This window comes from Schistocerca nitens, chromosome 1 (assembly GCF_023898315.1).
Source record: "Schistocerca nitens isolate TAMUIC-IGC-003100 chromosome 1, iqSchNite1.1, whole genome shotgun sequence".
Lineage (NCBI taxonomy): Eukaryota > Metazoa > Arthropoda > Insecta > Orthoptera > Acrididae > Schistocerca > Schistocerca nitens.
In genome coordinates, this window is record NC_064614.1 from 888,164,889 (window position 1) to 888,189,251 (window position 24,363).

The following is a 24,363-nucleotide window of genomic DNA, read 5'->3' on the forward strand; positions in this document are numbered from 1 at the left end:
ATGTACTGTGGGAGGTAATGGAATTTACTGCCAAATATACTTACTTGAAATTAAAAGAAGCTTATACTATTTCAATGTAGGTTGTATAGCATTCTTTACGTCGGTTTTTCTTATATATATTGCTTTTTTTAATTGTGTCACTGTTTTGTCGTGGTGCAATATGTTGAACAAGTGGAAAACTTTCACCCCGACGTGAACGGGTAATACTGTTTACAAAAGTCTACTCCTGATGGCCAGTATAGCAGATTTGGATCATTAAAACAGCGGCACATTCGATCCAAGTGTGGCAAGTGCGAGGAATATTAAAAAAATTACGGAACTTTGTCCATAAAATTTTTCTACCTTTTACGTATTGTGTATGGTCTCTTCGAAATACTCTTCTCCACAATTGATACACCGCTCCCAACGCTATTTCCCATTTCCTGAAGCAGTCTTTGGTGTGCCTTTTGCCGGAAGGTGCGAAGCGCCGTCTGCGAATTTTCTTTTATCTCGTCGATCGTTACAAATCTTCGTCCTTTCAACGTTGTTTTCAACTTCGGAAATTAAAAAAAAAAAGTCCGCAGGGGTCAGGTCTGGAGAGTACGGAGGGTGAGACAGCACAGTGATCTCATTTTTTGTGCGTAAGTCAAACACCATCTGTTGAGTGACAGAAACCGCTGACAATTGAAGAGAATCGTAATGTGTAACAGGCAGACATATATCCGGTCCATCACACAGGATCCACTGCAAGTACAATGACAGTTAGGCGGTAGGTGAGAAAACTTGCATTTCATGGTCGAGCGGCTGCTCTTAAGCCCCACATCACGCCGGTAAATGCCAAACTAAGCCTCGCTTGGTGTAAGGAGCGTAAACATTAGACGGTTGAACAGTGGAAAAACGTTGTGTGGAGTGACGAATCACGGTACACAATGTGGCGATACGATGGCAGGGTGTGAGTAGTATGGCGAATGCCCGGTGAACGTCATCTACCAGCGTGTGTAGTGCCAACAGTAAAAGTCGGAGACGGTGGTGTTATGGTGTGGTCGTGTTTGTCATGGATGGGCCTTGCACCCCAACTACTTAAACCTAACTAACCTAAGGACATCACACACATCCATGCCCGAGGCAGGATGCGAACTATCACAGCACAGGCCTACATTGATATTTTAAGCACCTTCTCACTGCAGAAGAGCAATTCGGGGATGGCGATTGCATCTTTTAACACGACCGAGCCCCTGTTCTTAATGCACGGCCTGTGGCGGAGTGGTTACACGATAATAACATCCCTGTAATGGACTGCTCTGGGCAGAGTAATGACCTGAATCCTGTAAAACACCTTTGGGATGTTTTGGAACGCCGACTTCGTGCCAGGCCTCACCGACCGACATCGATACCTCTCCTCAGTGCAGAATGGGCTGCCATTCCCCAATAAACCTTCCAGCACCTGATCGAACGTATGCCTGCGAGAGTGGAAGCTGTCGTCAAGGCTAAGGGTGGGCCAACACCATACTGAATTCCAGCATTACCGATGGAGTGCGCCACGAACTTGTAAGTCATTTTCAGCCAGGTGTCCGTATACTTTTAACCAAGTAGTGTATCCTCTCGCCAGTAAAGTCACTGACATTAACATCCCCCATCTGAATGGCGAATGGCCTGACCCACACTACATTAGACTCCTTGGCTCGCAGTCTGTTATTACGTGATTACTGTTTTGCTGTTGTTGATATTCATTTAGCATGCGCAACATACTACTGACGATGATAATAACATTAGTACCATTATAATAGTTTTTTATCATGCTCAATTTGTTGCTGTATGTTCTCCGTACTTTCCTGTCTTAGCATTCTAAAGTAAATGCTTGAAACAATGACGTACAGTAATTACAATTATACGCAGAGTATAGGCTCTTGTTGCACACCCCACTGAGTGTTGTTAAAGGAAGATCACAGCAAACTCCCATCCCTAAGATCATAGTTTTACAGTCAGTTGTGGTGTAAATAGTTTTCGCAGAGGAATACTTGAACAGATTTTCTAACTTACGTAAAAGTCACAGTATAGCAATGCACGCTCTTTTCTTTGTTTCCTCACGCATTATACCATTTAACCGAAGAAAAAATAGTATTTGGTGGAAGGGAATATTTTTTTTAAGATGTGATCTTGCAGCCTTAAAATTCTCCAAAATGTTGTCTTAACACAAAAAATATGATGGTGTAATTATAATTTTTTGGACTGATCAAAGCATAGTTGTGATGCAGATGACAGATATTGAGCATATTTTTTTCTGCATTGTATTGAAAGGATCATAGCAGCGTCTTGTTTTTACTTGATTTCAAAGATATTTTTCACTCAACGGATAGCTCTGTAAATAGAAGTTGATAAATGTGTAAAGAACTGTTCTTGATTAGAAATGGAGTTGTCAGTTTTGGGATGATTTTAGGGATGTACCTGCAAATTACTTTTTTTAAAACTACTTGCATGTTACAGTTGGTCTCTCATTAGTAAATACAGTTTTTAAGGCAAACAGTAGCTGTGATTGGTGATGTAATTTTAGATGAAAGCCAGCAGTTTGCTAGTTGGTTTCATGTGGATCTGATGGCATGGAGCAGAATATGGCCCCTAGTCAGAACCAGCCACCTTCTCGCCACCGTTACTCGTTTCTGCGACTGCACATACCAGATGGTGCCCTTACCCACAACTGGAGTGTACCAACACTCACCATCACGACACCAAGTGCTGAGAGCACTCGCAAATTCAGCTTTGGTTTACATCGATACTCACAGACGGTGGGTGCTTGTGACTGGGAGTGGAACTGTTTCTGCATGATGTGCCTGTCATTAGAAGAGGTCGAGACTAACTAATGAGGAATTGATACCAATGATGGAAAGTTGCACACCACATTTAAAACTGAGAAAAGAAGAGGAGAAAGAGACCCACTAACTTGGTAGTTGATAAATATTTGTTAACAGCTGTATCAGACTTGGCTTCTGTTAATATTGTAGTGTTGACTGAAATTTGAGGTTAGCTCATGTGTTTGATTAATGAAGTGAATGATGTAGGTTTTGAACACTTTTGATGCGACTAAAGTATGTGTAACAGGGAAATGTTTTCACTGTGGATTTACATGGGTATTAGGTAGCTAGAATCAATTAATGAAAACATCACATTGTGTATGTATGGCTAAAACCAGTTCCAAATTGTTGTGACACCCTGTTCTCTAACTGCTTGTGGCAGCTGTGAAAACTTGTAGCGTTAGTAGTGCTTGTTTCTAGGAAATGTTTTTTCTGTGGGTTGTGTTTTCTGTTTGTCATGTAGAACATTTAGACTAAATAGTTTCAGTGAAACTAGTATTAGATAAAATTGCATTCTCGTACTGTTCTAGACCATCATAAGAAGCTTTCTTCTTTGCTAATTCTGTGTTCTGTGTCATGTCTCTTACTTTTGATGATTTTTTTAGTATTCTAAACAAAGCTTTTTATCACTGTTACTCACATTTTTGTTCTGTTTCTCTCTTGTTTCCAGACCCTCCACCGCACTGATTCAATGGTATCGCTCTGTTACCGCTCATTATCAGCATATATTTCAGATGACAATATCAGTGGGCTCCAGAGCTTTCTGGAAAATAAGAGGGTGCAGGTGGATGACAGAGATGAGGTAAGCATTACGTGACGCATAACACTTCTATTGCAATCTATTTCAGCCATAAGAGTTTCTTCTATAGAATTGTCAGTACTTATTTTTGTAGTTTTTTAGTGTTTAGTAAAAGTACGCAATGCACACCTTCCAAACTGTATATTAAATTTTGGAAGTGGTAGTTGAATGACTCCAATCCTTGGAAGTGGCGTCATATTGCTATACTGTGGTTGGTTTTGCTTGCGAGGCATGAAGGCGAACTAGACCCAGATCGCACTTGCATAGTAGGTTAACTACTGTGCGTTGGTGTACCAGTCAGGCTGAGTGTGGTTTACCACACTCATTTAGTCACCTGGGAGGCTAGTCCCCAAATTCTACCTCCAGAAATACAATACATGAACAATTAAAATATGATTACACGATTCACACACAGATGACACAGTCAGGTTACTGCGATGACTGTGGTATCAGGAAATGTATCCGACCACAAATATAAATAACAAAATAAAATTTGCACTGTAAGGGTGTATTGTATTGTATTAAACCGAGGACCGAGAAAAGACGGAGAGGCTTCGTCCCGCCGTAGCCGTCAGTGGTTCACAACCCCACAACAGGCCACAGCAGTCCACCCTCCACTCCACCGCCGCCCCATACCGAGCCCAGGGTTATCGATCAGAGTGTATACGCCCTGGGAAATCCGGGAAAAAAGCGGGAATTTTTTCATCCGGGAGAAAACCGGGAAGAGCTCAGGAATTTTTTAGAATTCCGGGTATTTTCATTGTTTTAGTTTTCAGTTAAATTTTTGTAGTTTTGACTGGTAAGAACTGATACACTAACAAAGAATTGTACTTTAGCCTGCTACTGCAAAATAATACTGCAGCCATAACACATAAACGAGAGCGAAAAACTAAATAAAAAGGAATTGCACCATTTAGAACAACAAAACACAGCAAGCGTCTGCCAACAGCAAAATGTGTCAAAGGCTTTAGGACGAAGAGTGCAATACTTCAAAACAATAGATTGCTTCCGATGAGTGTGACGTCACAACGGTTTATATTACGTTTGTTTGAGCAGTTACCAGCGCCCTTATGCGCAATACTGTCGCATATGAGAAGTACCTTATCCCGCTTCTTGCTGCTTGAAGTGCGGTTATAGCTGTATCAGCAATAGCAAGAAGGAGCCAGATGCTAACCGGAAAAATTTTTCTGGCGCGCCCAAGCTGCCAGATTCGCGCTGCCTGAGTTGTGGGCCGAGTAGTAGTCTCAACGTGCACCTTGTTTAAATTTGGTGATTTTGCTGTTTACTCTTCGTTTACAGCTTTCAAGCCAAATGAAAACAGTACGTATGTCTGTAGCCGGGAGCTATAACTACATTCACATAATTACGGAAGGCTAACGTATGTTTTCAGTTTTTCTGATTTCATTTTATTTCCAGGGTTTTGGCAGTCGGACAATAATTGCCTTCCAAAACAATGAAGTTATTTTTGTTGATTTGGTAAAAAAAAATGATTTCAATTAGTCTTTTCCGCAGAGGCAGTCAATTTATTTGAAATAGTATTGGCTAGTGTCAACTGTTTGCGAAATTTCAAGTGCACGTTTTTGCCTTCTGGGACGTATAGCAGGCAGTATGCCATAATCAACTAAACATGAGATAGTAACAGCACTGATAATCCAAGAAAATTTGCATCCCGAAAACCACACTGAGAAGTTTAATATCAGGTTGGGTCGTACTTGTTTGTGAATCTGGACATACGACTGTGACCTTTAAGCCGAATTTAGTATGGTTTACGAAATTCCGATGCTCTTGGAGTATCTTCTGATGTCTTCTTTCGTTTATGACGTATTGTTAGTATCATCTGATGTCTTGTTTCGTTTATGACGTAATGTAAGATCTCTTAATGCACAATCGCCGTTTTCTGGCACTCTGACAACTGCTGGAACGAATTCTAGCAGGTCGTGGGAAAATGTTTCGACTGGTGGTTTGAAAAGCGTTACTTTCAAAGTACGTTTCATTTTACGCTACGTGAATTACGTTAGTGTGCGTATTAAATCACAGTGTGTTTGGTTTTAGTTTAAAGCTTAAAAACTTTGAGAGCCAACCAAGAATTTCGAGCCCACAAGACCAGACATTTATGTCATTGCTTAAAATTTCGCTGGTACATTTGTGTGATGTGTCGAACTGTAACTCACTCAAAAAAGATAAATATTATATTTGAAAGCTTAGCTTCACTTATGGCTACACTATGTTCATTAATGTAAACTATTAACTTTGCCTATTTGTGTGTTCGCGCTACTTAACAGTGATGTTGCTAGAGGCTGACTACATCACGTATCATATGCTCTGAATCATTACGTTTACTTGCGACACATCAACCGAACGACGAAAACGGAATTTCGGAAACAGCTTTAGAAAAGCCACTTCGTCAGTATTAGCAGAAAATTTTTAAAAATAAGACGAAACCTGACAGCCCAGTCCCGTTTCAATACCGGCTGCGTTTACAAGGGAGCTAAAATCGATTGCGGAGTTGGAAAAGCGGCAACCAGAAGCGGATTTCCAGAATCGATTTTCAAGTGTTTACATGACCACCCAAATCGGTATTAGGAAATCGGTTTACGAAATGTGGTTTTGGGTGCCCATGTAAACGCGGCGAATATCTGGGATCATCGGATGGCGAGATCATGCGATTGGCTTTCAAAAGGGCATCGCAATCTCGATTTCAATACCTCGGAAACTAACGTTCTGTGTTCGGTGGAATTTGACTGTATACTTAAGTTATACGAAAATAGAGTACATGTTGCTGCACATAAAATATTTTTCTAAAAGCTGCTTTTTCTTTTTTTTCTGGTGTTCGTTTCCTAAATTTCCGGGAAGTTTCACGCCAGTGTATAAAATCTTAACCGTTCAAATGATTGGTAAGTTTTACGGTTCCAAGGGAAAGTATACTGTCATTTAACGCCAGAAAAGTGTCATTTCACCCGGGAGAAAGTGCATTTTTTAACCGGGAGATCCTCGAAAAATGCGGGAATTTTTTCCTTGTCCTGTACATCCTATCCTGTAGTAGACGGGATAAACATTGGGGAAAAGAAGAAGAAGAAAGAAAATCAATACTTGCATGGATGAGGAATCTTAATTTTGCAGGTTAATGGATGAAACTTTTAAAGCAGAGTATTATAATAGTGTTAAGGTAATAGCAGACAACTAGTTTGAGGGGAAAATAATGTAGTGATCTTGGGGATGATATTGCTGTTTGGCAAACAATATTGTGGGCAATTCACCTAGTTGACCGTAGCTGACAAAACCAGAAAGAAACTGATTCATTAGGCAGGAAGTTCAAAACATAGATGAGAGTTTGTGAATAGGGAGGTACAACAGATTACAATTACAAGGAAGTTTAGCATCAAAGAAAACGAATTTTGCAGATGTAGGCAAAACAGGCAATTATTTAACAATAGTACTTATACAAATAATAATAGTTGTCAGGGGTGTGAAGATACCAAAAGAAAACTTAATCCCAAATGTAAGTAGACCACTACTGAAGGAAAAGTTGAGTGTTTCAGGCAATTAATAAGAACACGATAGAATATGCTGAATTAGACAAAACTTAAGAAATTTCTTTGACAGGATGTAAAAACAACGATTCCAGTTTCTTAAAAATCTTTTTGTAGCTAAAGCAATAAATCAGAAACACAGATAGTTACTAATAAAAAGATGATTCCAGAAGTAATTCCATTTCAGATGTATACACCATCCGGAATAAGAAAAGTAAGGCATCCACAAATGATGGTGTTTCAATAGATATGATTAATGTTGAGGCAAAGTAACACAAAATGAATTCATAAATTATTTACAGAATGGCTGCAGATGAAGACAGCTCTCCAGCGTAGGAACAGTGTGGCAGTAATTCTAATTCACAAGAAAGAAAGCAAGCAGACCAAGACATGAAAAAAACCTCCTCTGCACAATATACTAAAATTATCACATAGACATAGAATACACATTCTATTATATTCAAACAGAAGAACAAACTGATTTTAAAAGTTGATGCACCAGAATGGACCACTTCAAGTTTTAAATTAAAGTCTAGGATGGAGCAATGACTACAAATTTCTACATCATATGAGAACCATAGATTGTGAGAAAGTTTTTGTTTAATTTCCAACAAAATTTATACTGATGAATTTCGAGAAACAAGACATAGATTCAGAGTATGTGTTCAAGAAGTTTCCAGGTTAAAAATGACTCGTTCTGTTTATTACTACCCCTTTCCTGACCAAGAGAGACTCTGTCAAGCACTGGGTTGGTATTCAGGAGTAGCAGCTTAAAATTTCCTTTTGGTCTTCAGTTCCAGGGCCGGCCAAAGCGGCCGCGCGGTTCTGGCGCTGCAGTCTGGAACCGCGAGACCGCTACGGTCACAGGTTCGAATCCTGCCTCGGGCATGGATGTGTGTGATGTCCTTAGGTTAGTTAGGTTTAACTAGTTCTAAGTTCTAGGGGACTGATGACCACAGCAGTTGAGTCCCATAGTGCTCAGAGCCATTTTTTTTCTTCAGTTCCATTATTTCCAAAAATCGCTTTTCAAAATTTGTGACCAATTTCCCCTCCACATTCTGGCCCAATTGTGCTCCATTTGTAATGAAACCAATGGCAATGGAATGCTAAATTTTAATCTTCTTTCCTTCAGTTTTTTCTGTTTACATCTCCTAGTGTGGGGGATGGGATGGTGTGAGTTTGAAAGAACATTAAAAGTTGCAACTGCTGAGGTAATACTACAATTTACTGCATTGTTTTAACAAGTAACATCATTACTTGAATTGCAAATAAATACGGAGCTCTGTGTTGTTATTGAATGGTGGAAATCCTGAATTCAAAATAAGTGTTTTTTTTATATTATAATGGTGGAAGAAGGGAAGTTGAAGGCAAATTAGTGAGGAAACCATGGATCTGATTGTATTCTTGTAGGTGAGCCAGTTTGAAGTGTTTGCAGGACACAGTAAAATAAACATTGTCCCAAATATATGCCTATCTGTGTAGAAAACATGTAGCATATCTATAGATTATCTCAACATTAGGCATATTCTAGCAGCAGTAGCAGTAAAGGTATTATTAGTCATGGTTATGTGATTTTATGTCTTTCCTTAACCCCATTTGTGACTCCTTTGTTTCAGAATGGAACAACAGCTCTCATTTTTGCAGCAACAAAAGGGAAGCTTAATTTTGTTCGGGAGCTAATCAATCATGGAGCAGAGGTTAATGCTGAAGATGGGGTGAGTAGTTAAACAGAAATTTCATAAAAGTCATTTCAGAAAAATACAAGTACCTAGATAATGACGAAGAAGATGATGATGATGATAATGGTGGTAATAATAGTAATAATAATTTTTGATAATGATAATCATGGTTTGATGATTATGATAGTTCAACAATGTAACTTAAAACATGGTGCAGTTACATACTTTCAGAGCAAATACACATTGTGGCCCAGGACATTTTATTGTACGAGGGTTTGCCCAGAAAGTAATGCACCACATTTTTTTCCTCAGCCGAAAACAATGCTATGGATGCAAAATGTTACATATGTGTAATTTGAAGTCTCCTGAATGAGTGCACAAATTTTCTGTCACTTTTGACAGATAGTGTAGCTGCAGGACAGTTTCAAAATGACGTCTGTAGGTGATGTACATTACAAGCAATGTGCCGTCATTGAATTTCACACAGCAGAGAAAGAAACAGTGGGGAATATTCACAAACACTTGTGCAACACCTATGGAGCATCTGCTTCAGCATAAGTACAAATAGTTACTGGGCATGGAGGGTGAGGATATCAGAAGGCGGTTCAGCGGAACTCCACGATTTGCAGTGGTCGGGGAGACTGTTCACCCTAAAGCCCTGACGTAGCCCCCTTGGACTTCACTTTTTGGGCCATTACGGGATGCCATTCGTGGAAGACATTTTGAGAACAAAGAGGAGGTGATTCACACAGTGAACCACAAGGACGAGGGTTGGTACCGACAGGGCATACACACCCTTCTCTCGTGCTGGAGGAAGGCCATAGAACGGAATGAAGGTTACGTGAAGAAATAGGGTGTGTAGATAAAACACTGTTCTTTCATGTGTGTAGTTCTCATTATGTTGGATAAAGAATTGTTGAAGGAAGAAAGTGGCGGTGCATTACTTTCCTGGCAACCCTCATAGTACAATTTCATATACTTTCCCAAGAGCTACCAGGATTATTTTCTATTTAAATATATATATTTTATACTATAATGTAATGGAATATTTTTCTGGGAAAGGACTCATTGTAGATAGTGGTACATTACTCATTTGTGGCTTTCTCTAGGTGAAAGGGCAAGTTTTTACTGATTTTGTGTCATATAGAGACATTTTTAATTGATATGATATAACATTGGTTGATCATTCATTGTGAGCAGTGATTTTAACTGTAAATTCAAAATTTGCAAAATTTTTCGCCCGATCTGTAAGCATTTATCTTCTCGATAACCAGGATCATCAAATTTTCAATAATTGCAAAGCAGTAAATATTTCAGAGCTCACTTATGAACATACGCATGATTTTATTTGAAATTATTCTTAATGGTAAATGAAGAATCAGATCTGAAAGATTTGGTTATAAACTGAACATCTATAGCAGAGCTCAACATCTGAAAGTCGCTTTTCTGATATTTTGTACTAGTCCTAAACACAGTTTTTTTTATTGGTATTAATGTTCAGTATGGTCTAAACTTTGCTAGAAAGTATAAATAGTCCAATATAATAAGGCATTATTTGATCCCATTTGATTTTTCCTACCTCATTGTAATTCTTAGGAGAGGAATGAGAACTTAAACCATTCATACAATTTATATCATGCTCTTGGCAATGAGCACAAATGTCAGATATAAATATATAAGTTATTTATAGTTCTAAATATACATTAAAATAACATGAAACATGTACAATGTGGGAACATTGGAAAATAATGTCTGGTGTGTCTTTTGAAGGACAGATTTTTTATAAGAAAATATGTGGGCTGGTGAATAGGAATGAAAATCCACCAGTAATTTCCAGCATGCTTTAACATTGTGCAAGTATCTTCAGCATCTTCCTGTCTTTTTTTGTTTTCAGCGAAGTTTATTTTGTATCAGGATGGCATAATGTAAAAATAATGAATATTCCAGGACACTCATTAGACTGAATTTTTCTTTTAATCGAAATTCATTAATATGAGGGTGTAGCATTACAGAAGGAAGGCATAGACTAATCAACAATGGGAAAGTTGTCAGTGAAAGTATACGAGGTGTGGCTAGAAAAAAACCGGACTAGTACTGGTGAAACAATAAAACGAATGCAATAAGGCTGAAAGTCGTGTGGCCTGTCACATGACTCTCGCTCCGCCTACTGCTCGAGTTTCATCTGCCTCCTGCACTCAGTCTGCCCGTGGCATCTGTTTTAAGTAGTTGACGTTTTGTCTGTGCGTTGGAAAATGTTGAGTGTACAGAAAGAACAGCGTGTTAACATCAAATTTTGTTTCAAACTAGGAAAATCTGCAAGTGAAACGTTTGTAATGTTACAACAAGTGTACGGCGATGATTGTTTATCGCGAAGACAAGCGTTTGAGTGGTTTAAACGATTTAAAGATGGCCGCGAAGACACCAGTGATGACACTCGCACTGGCAGACCATTGTCAGGAAAAACTGATGCAAACATTGAAAAAATCGGTAAACTTGTTCGACAAGATCGCCGTTTAACAATCAGAGCAGTGTCTGAGTTAACAGGAGTTGACAAGGAAAGTGTCGAACAAGTTTACCGATTTTTTCAATGTTTGCATCAGTTTTTGCTGACAATGTCTGCCAGTGCGAGTGTCATCACTGGTGTCTTCGCGGCCATTTTTAAATCGTTTAAACCACTCAAAAACTTGTGTTCGCGATATACAATCATCGCCGTACACTTGTTGTAACATTACAAATGTTTCACTTGCAGATTTTCCTAGTTTGAAACAAAATTTGATGTTAACACGCTGTTCTTTCTGTACACTCAACATTTTCCGACGCACAGACAAAACGTCAACTACTTAAAACAGACGCCACGGGCAGACTGAGTGCAGGAGGCAGATGAAACTCGAGCAGTAGGCGGAGCGAGAGTCACATGACAGGCCACGCGACTTTCAGCCTTATTGCATTCGTTTTATTGTTTTACCAGTACTAGTCCGGTTTTTTTCCAGCCACACCTCGTACAATACCAACTTTTTGAATTGTATTGCATATAGTTCAAGTAAGGTGCATCTGTGGAATGTCCTGTTTTGCTGACCAGATTTTCTCTTTCACAGGACAACTGGACAGCACTATTGTGTGCAGCAAAGGAAGGCTATGCTGATATTTGTGAGGAACTGCTGGAGCATGGAGCTGACACAGAGCATCGTGACATGGGTGGCTGGACAGCACTCATGTGGGCTGCTTACAAAGGACGAGATAACGTAGTTGATGTCCTCGTGGCTCATAATGCCGAAGTAAATGCTCATGGAAACTTCCACCTTTCTGCTCTACTGTGGGCTGCAGGCAGAGGGCATTCTAATATAGTGCAAAAGTTGCTTAGGAATGGAGCAAAAGTTAATGTTGGTGACAAGGTGAGAAACTCTCAACAGACACAAATCCCAAACATAAAGATTAATCTGTGCTGGTATTATGCTACATGCAGTCGTTCAGTGTTCGTTCATTGTAAGTGTTTATTTCAGTATGGTACTACTGCTCTTATTTGGGCCAGCAGGAAGGGAAATACAGAAATAGTGGATGGCCTTTTGAAGGCAGGAGCCAATGTTGACACAGCAGGAATGGTAGGTATTTCTTAATAAATATTTTTTAAATTCTTTGTCCTGTGGAATTTGGAATAACTTCTCTGTCATCACAGTGAAACAATTTTATAAGCTAATTTTGTTTGCAGTATTCATGGACGCCACTGCTTGTTGCTACGTTAGGAAATCACGTCGAAGTTGTCAATCGTTTGTTGGAACATAAACCCAATGTGAATGCATTAGACAAGGATGGATGTACAGCTCTGACACTAGCTTGTAAGGAGGGCTTCCATGAAATAGCTGTTGCATTACTTAATGCTGGTGCATACATTAACATTCAGGTAAGCCCATTCAATATGTATTGTTACATATGCCCTTTTGTATCAGTCGTCATTTATTCTAATTGAAAGTCGGCCCGAGATGCTGGAGGTGGTAGTCGTGTGTGCACGAGGTGTACTTCTTGTGTGTACGAATGGTGTGTGATTCTCTTTTGCTGATGTAGGCTGTGGCCGAAAGCTCTGTGTAAGAGCCTTTTAATTGTGCCTGTCTGCAGCGTAACGTGTCCTCTTTACAGTCAGTAGCAATCTGACACTTCATTTTTACTAATATCCAGATGATCACTATTCACTAAACTTTTGTGTAAAGGGGATATCTTTTTTATTATCAAGCAAATTTTAAATCTCAGAAATTCCAAAATTAAATTAAAAGCATTCAATAAATTATCTGTGTTGGGAGTCTGGATTTGCATTTCCTCATGGGCGTTTGCAACAAATAAGTTTCTCTGTTGTTAACCATCATTCAACAGTACAGAGCAAAACATAGTTTTTAAGTATGTAGTAATGTCCTAACTGTAGGTGGTTACCATGAATGGGGAAGCAGCGAATATTATTGTCTTCTTTCTCCATTTCTGATGAGTGTATTTTTTTTTTTTTTGCTAAACTAATGAGTTGACAATTTAAAGACTTGTGTAAGTACACAGTACGATGATACAAGACATCCAGTTACCTTACAAAGAATAATTGTTAACTAGTATACGTACACGTAAACAAAATATTGAACACAAAAGCTCAGTTTCTGTACTTATGTTTATTATCATAGTAGATACATATCCTTCCCCCTCTAAAAAGGGAGCTGAAATACAGGCTACTGTAGTCTAGTCAGTGTAAGAAGATGCCTCACAGTTGCAGTGGACTGGACGCAGCAGCTTCACTGCACCCACCTTAACCAACTGTCTACACTCCGAATAAAATTAACGTGTGATTGACAGGTTGCAGTGGTTGAAGAAAGTGTTGTCACACTTCACAAGATGGTACATGCAATATGCAAAACAGGCAACACAGTGAGCATGTTGCTTTCAAGAAAGAATTATGGTCATATGGCAGCTGGCCCCTTCCATGTGCCACAGTGAAACATCAGTTACAGAATAATTTTAATTGGAGTATAACACAATTTCGTGAATGTTTCTGTGCCAATGCATCAGTGATCTTACAGCTCTATAGACAATTATTGCTTTCGTCTGTAGCCATTAGCACTACATGGCTAAAAGGTGGCAACAGTCAGGAATTTACGTGTGGCCACTGCCGCCTTAACAATAAATCAGTCTTGTGTGAAGTAGCACTTCAGTGACCATTGTTGGTGATGTGTTTCATTCCATTAAGTTGTGAAATAGTATGCTCTGCAGAAGCATGTTCAAATTGCTTATTTTATGAGGTATGTTTATTTCTGGACTTGGTTCACAATGCTTAAACATAATTTTGACTGGAATTCAGTGAAATAAAAATCTGGTCTTTCTCAGAAATGGACAGTTTATGGTAATGTAAGATAATTCATTTACCTGCCTGCTGAACAGCATTCGCTTACTGCACATCTGTTGTCCAGGTCAATGTCCAGGAAGCATGTAAGCGAGCTGTTTTCCAAGTATATTGTGTGTTAATCTTCTATGTGTACAACTTTCTTTTTCATGCCAATTCTAAGCAAATAAGCCAAAGTTTGGGGGAATGGAATATGACTTAACAAAAGGAGAGTTGGGGTCCTCTACCGAGAAATTGGTAAAATTTGGTGTTGGCTTCAAAGTAGTTTTTGGTAACTGTTTTGGAGTTCAGGGTAAAAAAATGTGTATAATAAATAATAAGATGCCTATTTTTAGTTAAATGATATTTATTAGTTTAGGTAGTAAGCTATTTGCCACTCTTATTCTTTTATTAAAATGTGTTAGGAATACACTGCAACCTATATTGCTACATAATTATAAAAAAAGTGATTGAATATGTTGCAGTAAGATATTCGCTCATTTAAGAATTCATTTTATACAGTGTTATATGATGTCCAGGGGGGGGGGGGAGTCTATAGCCCCATGCCCCCCCCCCCTCCCTTGCCACTGCCCCTGCTATTTTGTTATCTAGAAATAGGTATAACACCTCTTGTATTGCATTTGGGAATTTCTGTCTGCATGATGGCAGTGAATTTTGGTCAGCTATTTAAGGATGATTTCCGGTTAAATTTCAGGATCGAGCTGGAGACACAAACTTAATTCATGCTGTTAAAGGAGGCCACAGAGGGGTTGTTGAAGCTCTTCTGAAAAAGTATGCAGATGTAGACATTAGTGGAAAGGTAAGATTTTTCATTGTAGTATTGGACACTCCATGGTTTATCGCCATTTAAAATGTTGGGTGCATTTGCTGAAAAATGTTTATGTGTGAAAACTGACATAAAAAAGTTTTGCATGTAGCATTCTGAAAAATGCATATTGACTCATAAATATTCCATGTATATCACTGGCTTTTTGAAATAAAGTACTTACACACAAATGAAAGAATACACCTTCACAGTTATATAATCAGCATATCAGTGCTCATCATATTGTTGAGCCACAATTGGAGCTTAAAGCAAGGGACCACCATTGTGAAGGGGACATAAATAGTAAAGCACATAATGGATTCAATTTATGAATCCCAGCCCATTTACAAACCCGTCACTGAGATTTAAATTATGAGCATTCTGTACAGTCATATAATTTCTAAATCACAATGACGTACAGGATAACTTCTCTATGTACACAGGAAATGAAATGGTATACAGGTAACACTGAAACATATCGAAAGTTAAACCTTTCACTGCTACAGACGTGCCCTCTGTATTCAGTGTTGAGGGTGACTTTTCTTATGGCTGTACTGCTAGACTAATGCTGGTGCCCGTGCAGAGAGATGGGATTCTGTGCGATGAGATAATCGTGTGATTTTAAGAAAACTATTAGATGAAAAAATTGCATATCTTACAGTCGGATACTTTCGCTTGATAAACAGCTGAATTTATTTTCATTATGTATCGTACTTACTGTGCAGCATCAAATTAAGTAAAATGTTGCACACAATTTTAAAGAGTGTGCAGGGGTAAAAACTTATCGAGTAAACTTTGCGTATGGTTGATTTTAGCTGATACATATCAGTGAAAGAAATGTAGATAAAATACCAAAATTTTATTTAAAGTTGAGAGTAGAACAATATCTCCTTTCACTATTGAATACTGACTTTTATATTCGAAGGAAGATATACATGTTGCACACATTTCTGTCCTTACACATTGCGAATTATGTAATCTTAATAACCATCATATTTCATTAACTATTTGAGGTATTGAAACGAGGTTTCTTGCCTAATGACAACATGCAAAGATGCTCAAATATTGTATGATAAATATTCAGTACTTTTTAATTCACCAAGATATGGAAGTAACTCGTCTGCAGCAGTGAGAGGTCAGCAGCTCAGCGTCAAATACATAGGAAAACACAAGCGGCAAACATGTATAAGTCTACAGCATCTTGGGAATGGGAGAGAGCAAAAGGTTAAATGCTGTACCCGGCTTTTGGGAACACTTCATTAGCATGACCGTAAATTGTGTACATTGATAACTAATTTTGCCAAATAAAAATTGCCGTCTTCAGACCTGTAAAATACTTACAAATATACAGGTCAGTATTCAACTGGAATACACATACAAGACAATAGAGTGCGTAGCAATTGTGTTACGAACCACAAAGTACAAAGTAGTAGTGTCTACAATTTTACTGCAAGATAAATTAAAAGTGGCTATATGGAAAGGTATCCACAGTCAAAAAATAAACATATGTTTGACATATGTTCATGAGAAACATACCTCACAATAAAGGCATTGTTCTTTTACACACGATATCATTTCACAATGCAGTAGGTATACTGAAATGGTATGATAAGTAGGTAGCAAAATACATGTCGCATAGTACAGTATCAGAAAATTTGTCCCTGCTGACAGTTAGAGATAGACTGACAGATAGCTTATAAACCGACTTTTAGGTGCTTAAGCTGCCACCAGGTGCCAGTTCAGACTTAGGACGTACAAATGTAAGTGTGCCTGTATCATAGTAATATACAGTGATATAAAAAACAATTTACAGGTTGTAATGGTGCAGGATTTAACATATAAAAATATAAAATTATTGTGGCAGAGAGCTGCACAGGTAGAATCACAAATGGCGCACAAGATAAAATTTGGATGACCACATTACAGTAAACCATAATAATTATGACATACTGTTGTAGTGTTGGAACATTTATCTGTGAAGAACATATTCCAGTATGTATAATATTGCAACAAAACCAATGGTACCGTGCATTGAATCATATGTAAAATATATTATACAAAGCCACATGCACTTACAATATGAGTGAACATGCACTTTATATAACATTGTAAATTATTGCTTGCATAGCAGATAATGTTGAAATGCACTCGCATTGACAGAGAGAAGGTGCAGGTTACATTGAGTGTTCTTCACCAAGTGGTGTTCTGGCCTATGCAAGTAAAACCAATTTTAAAAATTACATCCAAACATATGTAATGTAATACTGTGAGTTGTGACTGCAAGATAAAGGAAATACCTGCTGTCACCAAGTCCAAACACTGAAGATGGCCCATACCAGGGCTTAAGCACTCCAAGTGTGAAAAGTTATTAACAATTTCCATTAGTTGACTGTGTGAGGTGCCGTTGATCTCAATTGGGCATTTGACAGAGAGTTATTGTAAGACGTGGTATGAAACAGTGTGTGAGGTGCCGTTGATCTCAATTGAGCATTTGACAGAGAGTTATTGTGAGTAAGACATGTGGTATGAAACAGTGTTTATGTATTAATTAAATATGGAAATTATATGCAAAGATGACCTCTTATACATTGACAATTTTATAAAAAATTAGATTGCAACAGGATGGTTAAAAAAACTATTCACAAAGGGGAAGCAAGAGAACATGTATAAAAGTATTGAAATTTGCGACCTTTCAAGAGTCTGTGGTTCCTTCTTCTGGCAGAAAGGTTAAAGGAAAAGAAAGAGATGTGAAGGAAAAGGACTGATGGGCTTTAGGAAATGGGGGAAAATTAGGAAAAGTTGCCCAGAACCTCAGATCAGTGGAAACTTAATGGGCGGGATGAGAAGGAAGAGTCTATTTCTGGTCAGAAAGCAACTGTGTCAAATGGTTCATATTGATGTTACATGTTGGCTGTGACTGTTAACCAGCCTCTTAAGGAATACTAAAAATCAGTAAAAGTTGCAGAAATACGTGCAGTACTAAATGATTTATTATAAGGCATAAGGCAGTGCATTACTATACACCACAGTATACAGTATAATATCAAACGATATAGAATATAAACTTTTTCAGTAAAATTTGTATTAAAATGTGTGACAGTTAATTGCATGATGTTAATTATGAATTTATGCTGGGATGTAATTTCCAAAATTGGTCATTCACGGTCCAGTCATATTAATGTGACCAGTGCCTGTGTTCAATGTCAACACACAGTAGCCAGTGACAGATGGCAGGTGGTGGCCCTAGCTGTGGAGGGTATATAAAGTGTGTCGGAAGGGGGCGGGGAGGGGCGGGGGAGTGATGCGGAAAACAGTGTAGTCATTGTTGCAATGCAGAAATGGATCTGGCATCCGAAATGGCACGATCATAGGCTTTCAGGCCAAGGATGGAAATGTTTGAAATGGCGAGGTTTGTGAACTGTTCGCATGCTGCCACGGTTAAAATACAGCGTGCATGGCAAAATGGCATTATCCAAAATCACTGCCAGGATGTGACATGAGTAAATGACGGCTGTGGAGAAGCGTACAGGTGAACAGGCCTGCAGCTGTTGAGCAACTGACCACACAGGTGAACCAATGGGCTACCAGCAGTGTGTCCTCAATGACCAATCAGCAAACAATGCTGGATATGGACCTCCCCAGCAAGCACCTGGTTCATACACCCTTGCTGTGACGAAGGCACACCAGTACTGCAACTCGACGTCCATCGACAGGTAGCCTTTTTTGGACGAATTTGCACAGCAGTACTGCAACTCGACGTCAGTCGAGTGATGACAGGTAGCCTTTTTTGGATGAATTACGTTTTATGCTCCATTGGACAGATGGCCATTGGTGTGTATGTGTGAAACGTCTGAAGTAAACACCCTGCAACAAATGTTGGAAGGATCCAGGCCGGAGGGCCCTCCTGGATGATCTCATCATTCTGAAAGGCACAACGGATCAACCCAAGTATACATCTATCCTTGGGGACCGTGTCCACCCTCAAATGCAGTTTCTTGTTCCTCAGCATAATGGCATCTACCAACAGTACAAAGCAACAGCTACACAGCTTGCAGTGTATGTGTACGGTTCGAGTGCAGTGTATGTCGGTTGCAGTGTATGTGTGTGGCTCAGAGAGCACCAGAATGAGTTTAACATACTCCTCTGGCCACCAAACTCCCCAGATTTATACCTAATCGAGAATATGTGAGACCACCTCAATCAGCCTGTTGGTGCTGTGGATTCTCAACCAAGAAACTTAGTGCAGCTGATAAAGGCACTGGAGTTGGTATGGCACCACATCCATGTCAGTACCTTCCAGAATCTTACTGAATCTCTTGCTGCACATCCCGCTGTGGTCTGCTCAGCAAAATGTAGTTATTCAGTCTTCAGACAGGTCATTAATGTTACTGGACATCAGTGTACAGATATTTGTGATCTTGGCTAATAAAGTATTCTCAAAAGAAGAGTATAGCATTGATAATGATATATAACCACTTTCACTACAAGCAGTCACGTAATAGTGTACCATTTTTCACATAACTAGCTTTCACTTCTTTTCTGAACCTTGAAAAACATAAAACTAACTGATTTGGAAGTAAAATGATCACAGTATAAAATTTCTTGGAGCTGATTGGTCTAAATGAAGCAAATTGGTCACAAAATGCACAGAATATTTTAGTTTGAACCAAGTGTTATAACTTTGGTCTTGGCACTACTACACAAAATATGAATGCAAAACATTGACATAATTAGCATCTTTCTATCTTTTGACTTGTAAGTAATAGTCTCTGAAAAATGTTAATTGAATAACAGAGAGAGAGAAGTGACCACTCTCTATACAATTCAGATGTTGAGAGGCACATTAACAAAACTGAAGCTATTGACAAGCTTCCAGACAATGCGTTTCCTCAGACATAACAAACACACACACACACACACTCACACACACACACACACACACACTTTGCCAAGTACGCAGGCTCACTATTTTTTATCATAATTTGTTGTACATCACATAGACGACTACAGGTTTGCATCACACAACAAACATCAATTCAGATCAGATACTGTTGTGAATTTCAGTCATTTAATATTTCAGAACAACAGATGATGTTACAGTGTAGTGTCTGTTGCAGTAGTATAATCACTGCATACACAGTTTTTCTTAAATGCGCAGGATGTATGCATAAAGAGTACCTTACTTTTTATTTGCGATAATATGAATTAGGATAGATGACTCCTCTCCACATAGAGGAGGTGCTGAGCATGGGAGCCCTATGTGTAACATATACTTTGTTACCGTGATCCCTCTGGCATCAATTTTCACTAGTCCCTTTCTTATTATGCCTCTCTCCATTTCTGGTTCCCACTTCAGCCTAAAACACACCTCATATCCCCCCCCCCCCCTGCCCAAGCACACCTGCACAGTCCTTTCCCCTTGTCTACTTCTCTCCTTTCCCTTCCACCCCACCTTCCGATATTACACCTAAGCAGTCAATCATCCTGCCCAACCGTACCCCTACACATTCTCACAGGCATCACTACAGCACCTTCCCCCACCCCTAACCTGCTATACCTGCCCCACACCTCTCCTGCGGTGAGTAGAAATCTCTTTTAATTGGAAATAAATAATTTAGAAGTAAAGGAGACCACACGCAAAATAGTAAAAGTATTGGACTGTCGACAAACATACAAAAGGGTATGAAAACTTGCTGCTTTCAGAAAAATTCTTTATTGATGATTGATCTAAATCATATAGCACTTGTGCCAGAGACAGATGAATGAGGCTACAGTTTTTATGTAACTAATACAAGACAATATATCTTGTGTGTTACCAAAGTAAATGAAAAAAATACTATACAGTTGTAAATGTTTAAATACTTTCCATCAAAAGCTTTTTCTTCGCTCACTTATTTGTAGTAACTTGATTATGTGGCAAATAGGTTCTTTATTATGGCATGCAACTGAGAAATGTTAGGTGGAAGAATTAAATTTAGCAGAACTACTGTGAATCAGCTAATACATGAAATAGAAATTTGAAATCCGTTTTGATAACAGTTTTAAATTAAAACATTAGATGATGGTCTTTAATGTGAGTAAAAGATGTGTTTTGTTTGTTCCAGGACAGGAAAACAGCATTATACTGGGCTGTTGAGAAAGGCAATGTAGCAATGGTGAAACTTTTACTGACAGCTAATCCTGATTTGGAAACTTCAACAAAGGTACAGTATTAATTTTTGTGTTGCATTTGGAGAAAGAATTTAGTATACCAAAATTTGTGGAGAATGCATCACATGAAAGTCCACCCAAATGACATCAATCAGTGTTCTAATATAAGTGACTGATACAGCAGAAAAATGATGAACATGTAGACCCATTTTGACATTGGGAGAATCAGTGTTAACTGAAGCTCGCTTAGTGAAGATTATTAGATGATTTGGAAATGGGGAAGCCAATGCTGCTGTGACTTATTGACGTAAAAGGGCACAATATCATCATACAAATGTGATCAAGTGAGGCAGTGTGAGCAAAATCTGAGAAAGGTGTACGCTAAACATTGACGTGTTTGCTGACGTGAGGTGTATTGCTATGATAGTGATGCATGTGTAGAATCAGTGGGTAGAAGAGAATTGTTTACTACAGTTAGGGGTACTGTATTGTGCAATGTGATCACAATGTTAGAATGACCGTTATCTTGCCTGGATAGTTGTAACAAACTGTGTGCATTTGTAAATTGGTTCATCACTGCAACTTGTATTGACTGTCTGCTACTGGGTGGACATTGCCATGCTTGCTATTGTATATGCTTCTCCTAATCAGAAACCAAATATACTTTAGACAGTAATGGCCATATACATGCCATCACTAGTATGCTGAGCAGGGATGCCTGCAGGTTTTCACCTAAGTAGGGCCATAACATTTTTCTCATACATGTGATTTAGAAATTTTGATGACATTATTATCTGCACATCATTTTCCCCTATTGGTTTTTACAGTGCTCCTTTAGTATCTGATCAGTATTCTAAACATAAAATGAGCTAGCAGCCTAATTACAGTAAATCCTGTTCTCCATTTCCAAATCTTATGTTTCCCCACAGCTGTTGTTGAGCAGTAACACCTTTTTATTTGGAACAAAAATACATCCAAACCTAGTAACCATTACCCAAGCTACAGAACAAATAAGGGTACGGCAACCAACGTATTGGGCATCACTAGCTCAGCAGTGAGGTTCAGTAAGATAGCACAAGTCAGTGGTAACTGTAATGTTGGCATTCACTGATAAAGTGAACGCAGTAGGATTTAAATTAACAATGCGGAAAAGAAGCAGCTCATTTCGTTTAACTCTGTATAGTTGTCAGATTTACTTTCATTACAGTGAGCAATTCGTGGAATGCACCTAATAACAGTGTTCCACAATTACATTGTGTAGTTACTGTGGATGATTATTTCAATACTGATGTTGACTCAGTTTGGAGCGTGCTCCAAGAGGGCCTATGGTGCTTCAGACAAGATACAGAAGCTGCAGCTGCTACAAAATGTAGCGTTCGGGCAAGCGTTTCATGCTCCGCATTTCAGCAGGGTCACTGAGTTGCACTCTCAAGCAGTTTGTTGCCATTCATCTTGAAACTGGCACATGTGGGACCTCGGACTGTATGACAGAAATGAAGTCTGGTTGCACTGGCAGGCCTTGTGGCTGCTAAGAGCTTGAGATCACTCATTTCCAAGTCATTATCATTTCAATTTATCATATCCAACCATCATTATCTCTCTAACTATCGGTGACTAACTGACTACAATCTCTACCCTCATGTCATATCAGTCAATGCCTGGATTGAATGCCATACTCTGGTGTGCAGTATTCTTTTTGACAGATGCTCTAGTGTGCAGCATATTGGTTTTAAGTGAATTTGCTGTATTTCACACATTTTGCTTTTAACTAATTAGGGGTCTAACTTTAAAGAGTTAATGGGGGAGAGGTTGGATATTCTGCATGTCTTCTTGGAAAGGTGTGTTTTGAGACAGAGCGCTGTGTCAGTATGTTTCTCAGTGTCAATGTCAAAAGACAAGTCCAGTTAATATGTGTTCAGACCAAATAATAACAGTTTCAGATAAATAAACATATTTTTTCTTTTTAAATGATATCAGCAAAATGACAATAAGAATAATTCATTCATTTTTAGGTGTTGTGAGACATACTTCATTTTACGTTTCCTGGATTTTACAATTTTGTCTATCAGTCCGTTGAAGAGTGTGAAAACAATACTCTACACTCTGTTGTATACAGTTATAGCACACAAAAAATTCCATAATCCACAATAAATTCATCAGAGCAAATGTCAGTCACCATAGTTTGCAAATTTTGATTGTAAGGACGATGCAAATGTTCTATTTTTCTGAAAATATTAAGTTTAGTTTGAAATACTGTTACATCTTTGTTACCAATTTGGTAATATTAAGAGCAAAACAGAAGATGGGATTAAGGAAATATGTTTTGATATTAAATATGTGCAAAAAGCCTCACATACGGGCATTACTTAAACAGAATTCATCTTGACACCTTCCTGCATCTAACTATGTACCATTTTTTTAAAATAAAGAACACTTGCAGTGATTTTATTTTGTCTCAATGAATGGACACCACACACAAAATATTGAGACGATTATCTGCCATTGGTCGTTTTAGCCACGTTCTTACATGTCTGAGGTGGCTACAGACATGATGTACAGGGTGCAGCAGTGTTCATAGTAGGATATTAAAAATGCACAATCCGGCAGTAACTGTAATTTATTTATTACCTTTTGTGTCAATTAATAGTTAAAGGTATGCCGTTTACTAATGTGTAAGTCATTGTCAATTGCGTGGATTACTTTTTGAATATGACTCCTGTCAAATGATAGCCCCTCTGCACAAAACATTCATCTATGCGGCGTTGGAAGCTTTCCATAACTCGGCGTTACATATTCCCTGGGACATTGCCGATGGCAGTTCTGATGCGATCCTTCAACTCAGGAATGGTATCACAACATGTTTGGAACACTTTTTGCTTCAGGTAGTCCCAAAGGAAAAAGTTTGCACATGGAAGGTTAGGTGAGAGAGGCAGCCAGGAAATGTCACCAAAACAGGAAATTACTCTACCAGGACATGTCTGTCGCAAGAAATCCATGCAAATTCTGGCTGTATGCAAGGTTGCTCCATCTTGTTGAAACCATAATTGTTCCACATCCACCATACCTAATTGGGGAAGAACAAAGTCTTGCGGCATCTTTAGGTAGCGTTCACTGGTGACAGTTACAGCCACACTCCTGTCATCCTCAAAGAAGTAAGGGCCAATAATCCCAAAGGAAGCAACTCCACACCACACTGTGACATGA

General features: G+C 38.7%; 1 protein-coding gene across 6 annotated transcripts in view; it reads left to right on the forward strand.

The window, feature by feature from the left end:
• Positions 1 to 24,363, forward strand: part of LOC126264017 (kinase D-interacting substrate of 220 kDa) — a 403,196-nt gene that overhangs the window by 304,616 nt on the left and 74,217 nt on the right. For 5 of the 6 annotated variants that reach the window (XM_049960964.1, XM_049960963.1, XM_049960966.1 and 2 more), the window contains exons 2-8: positions 3,499 to 3,630; positions 8,774 to 8,872; positions 11,932 to 12,228; positions 12,337 to 12,435; positions 12,543 to 12,734; positions 14,899 to 15,003; positions 21,114 to 21,212. In XM_049960964.1, the coding sequence (XP_049816921.1) occupies positions 3,520 to 3,630; positions 8,774 to 8,872; positions 11,932 to 12,228; positions 12,337 to 12,435; positions 12,543 to 12,734; positions 14,899 to 15,003; positions 21,114 to 21,212 (1,002 nt within the window). In that variant the 5' untranslated portion in view covers positions 3,499 to 3,519. Of the gene's footprint in view, positions 1 to 2,561; positions 2,763 to 3,498; positions 3,631 to 8,773; positions 8,873 to 11,931; positions 12,229 to 12,336; positions 12,436 to 12,542; positions 12,735 to 14,898; positions 15,004 to 21,113; positions 21,213 to 24,363 lie in introns of those variants that run through there. The other variant, XM_049960962.1, reaches the window with a different exon arrangement.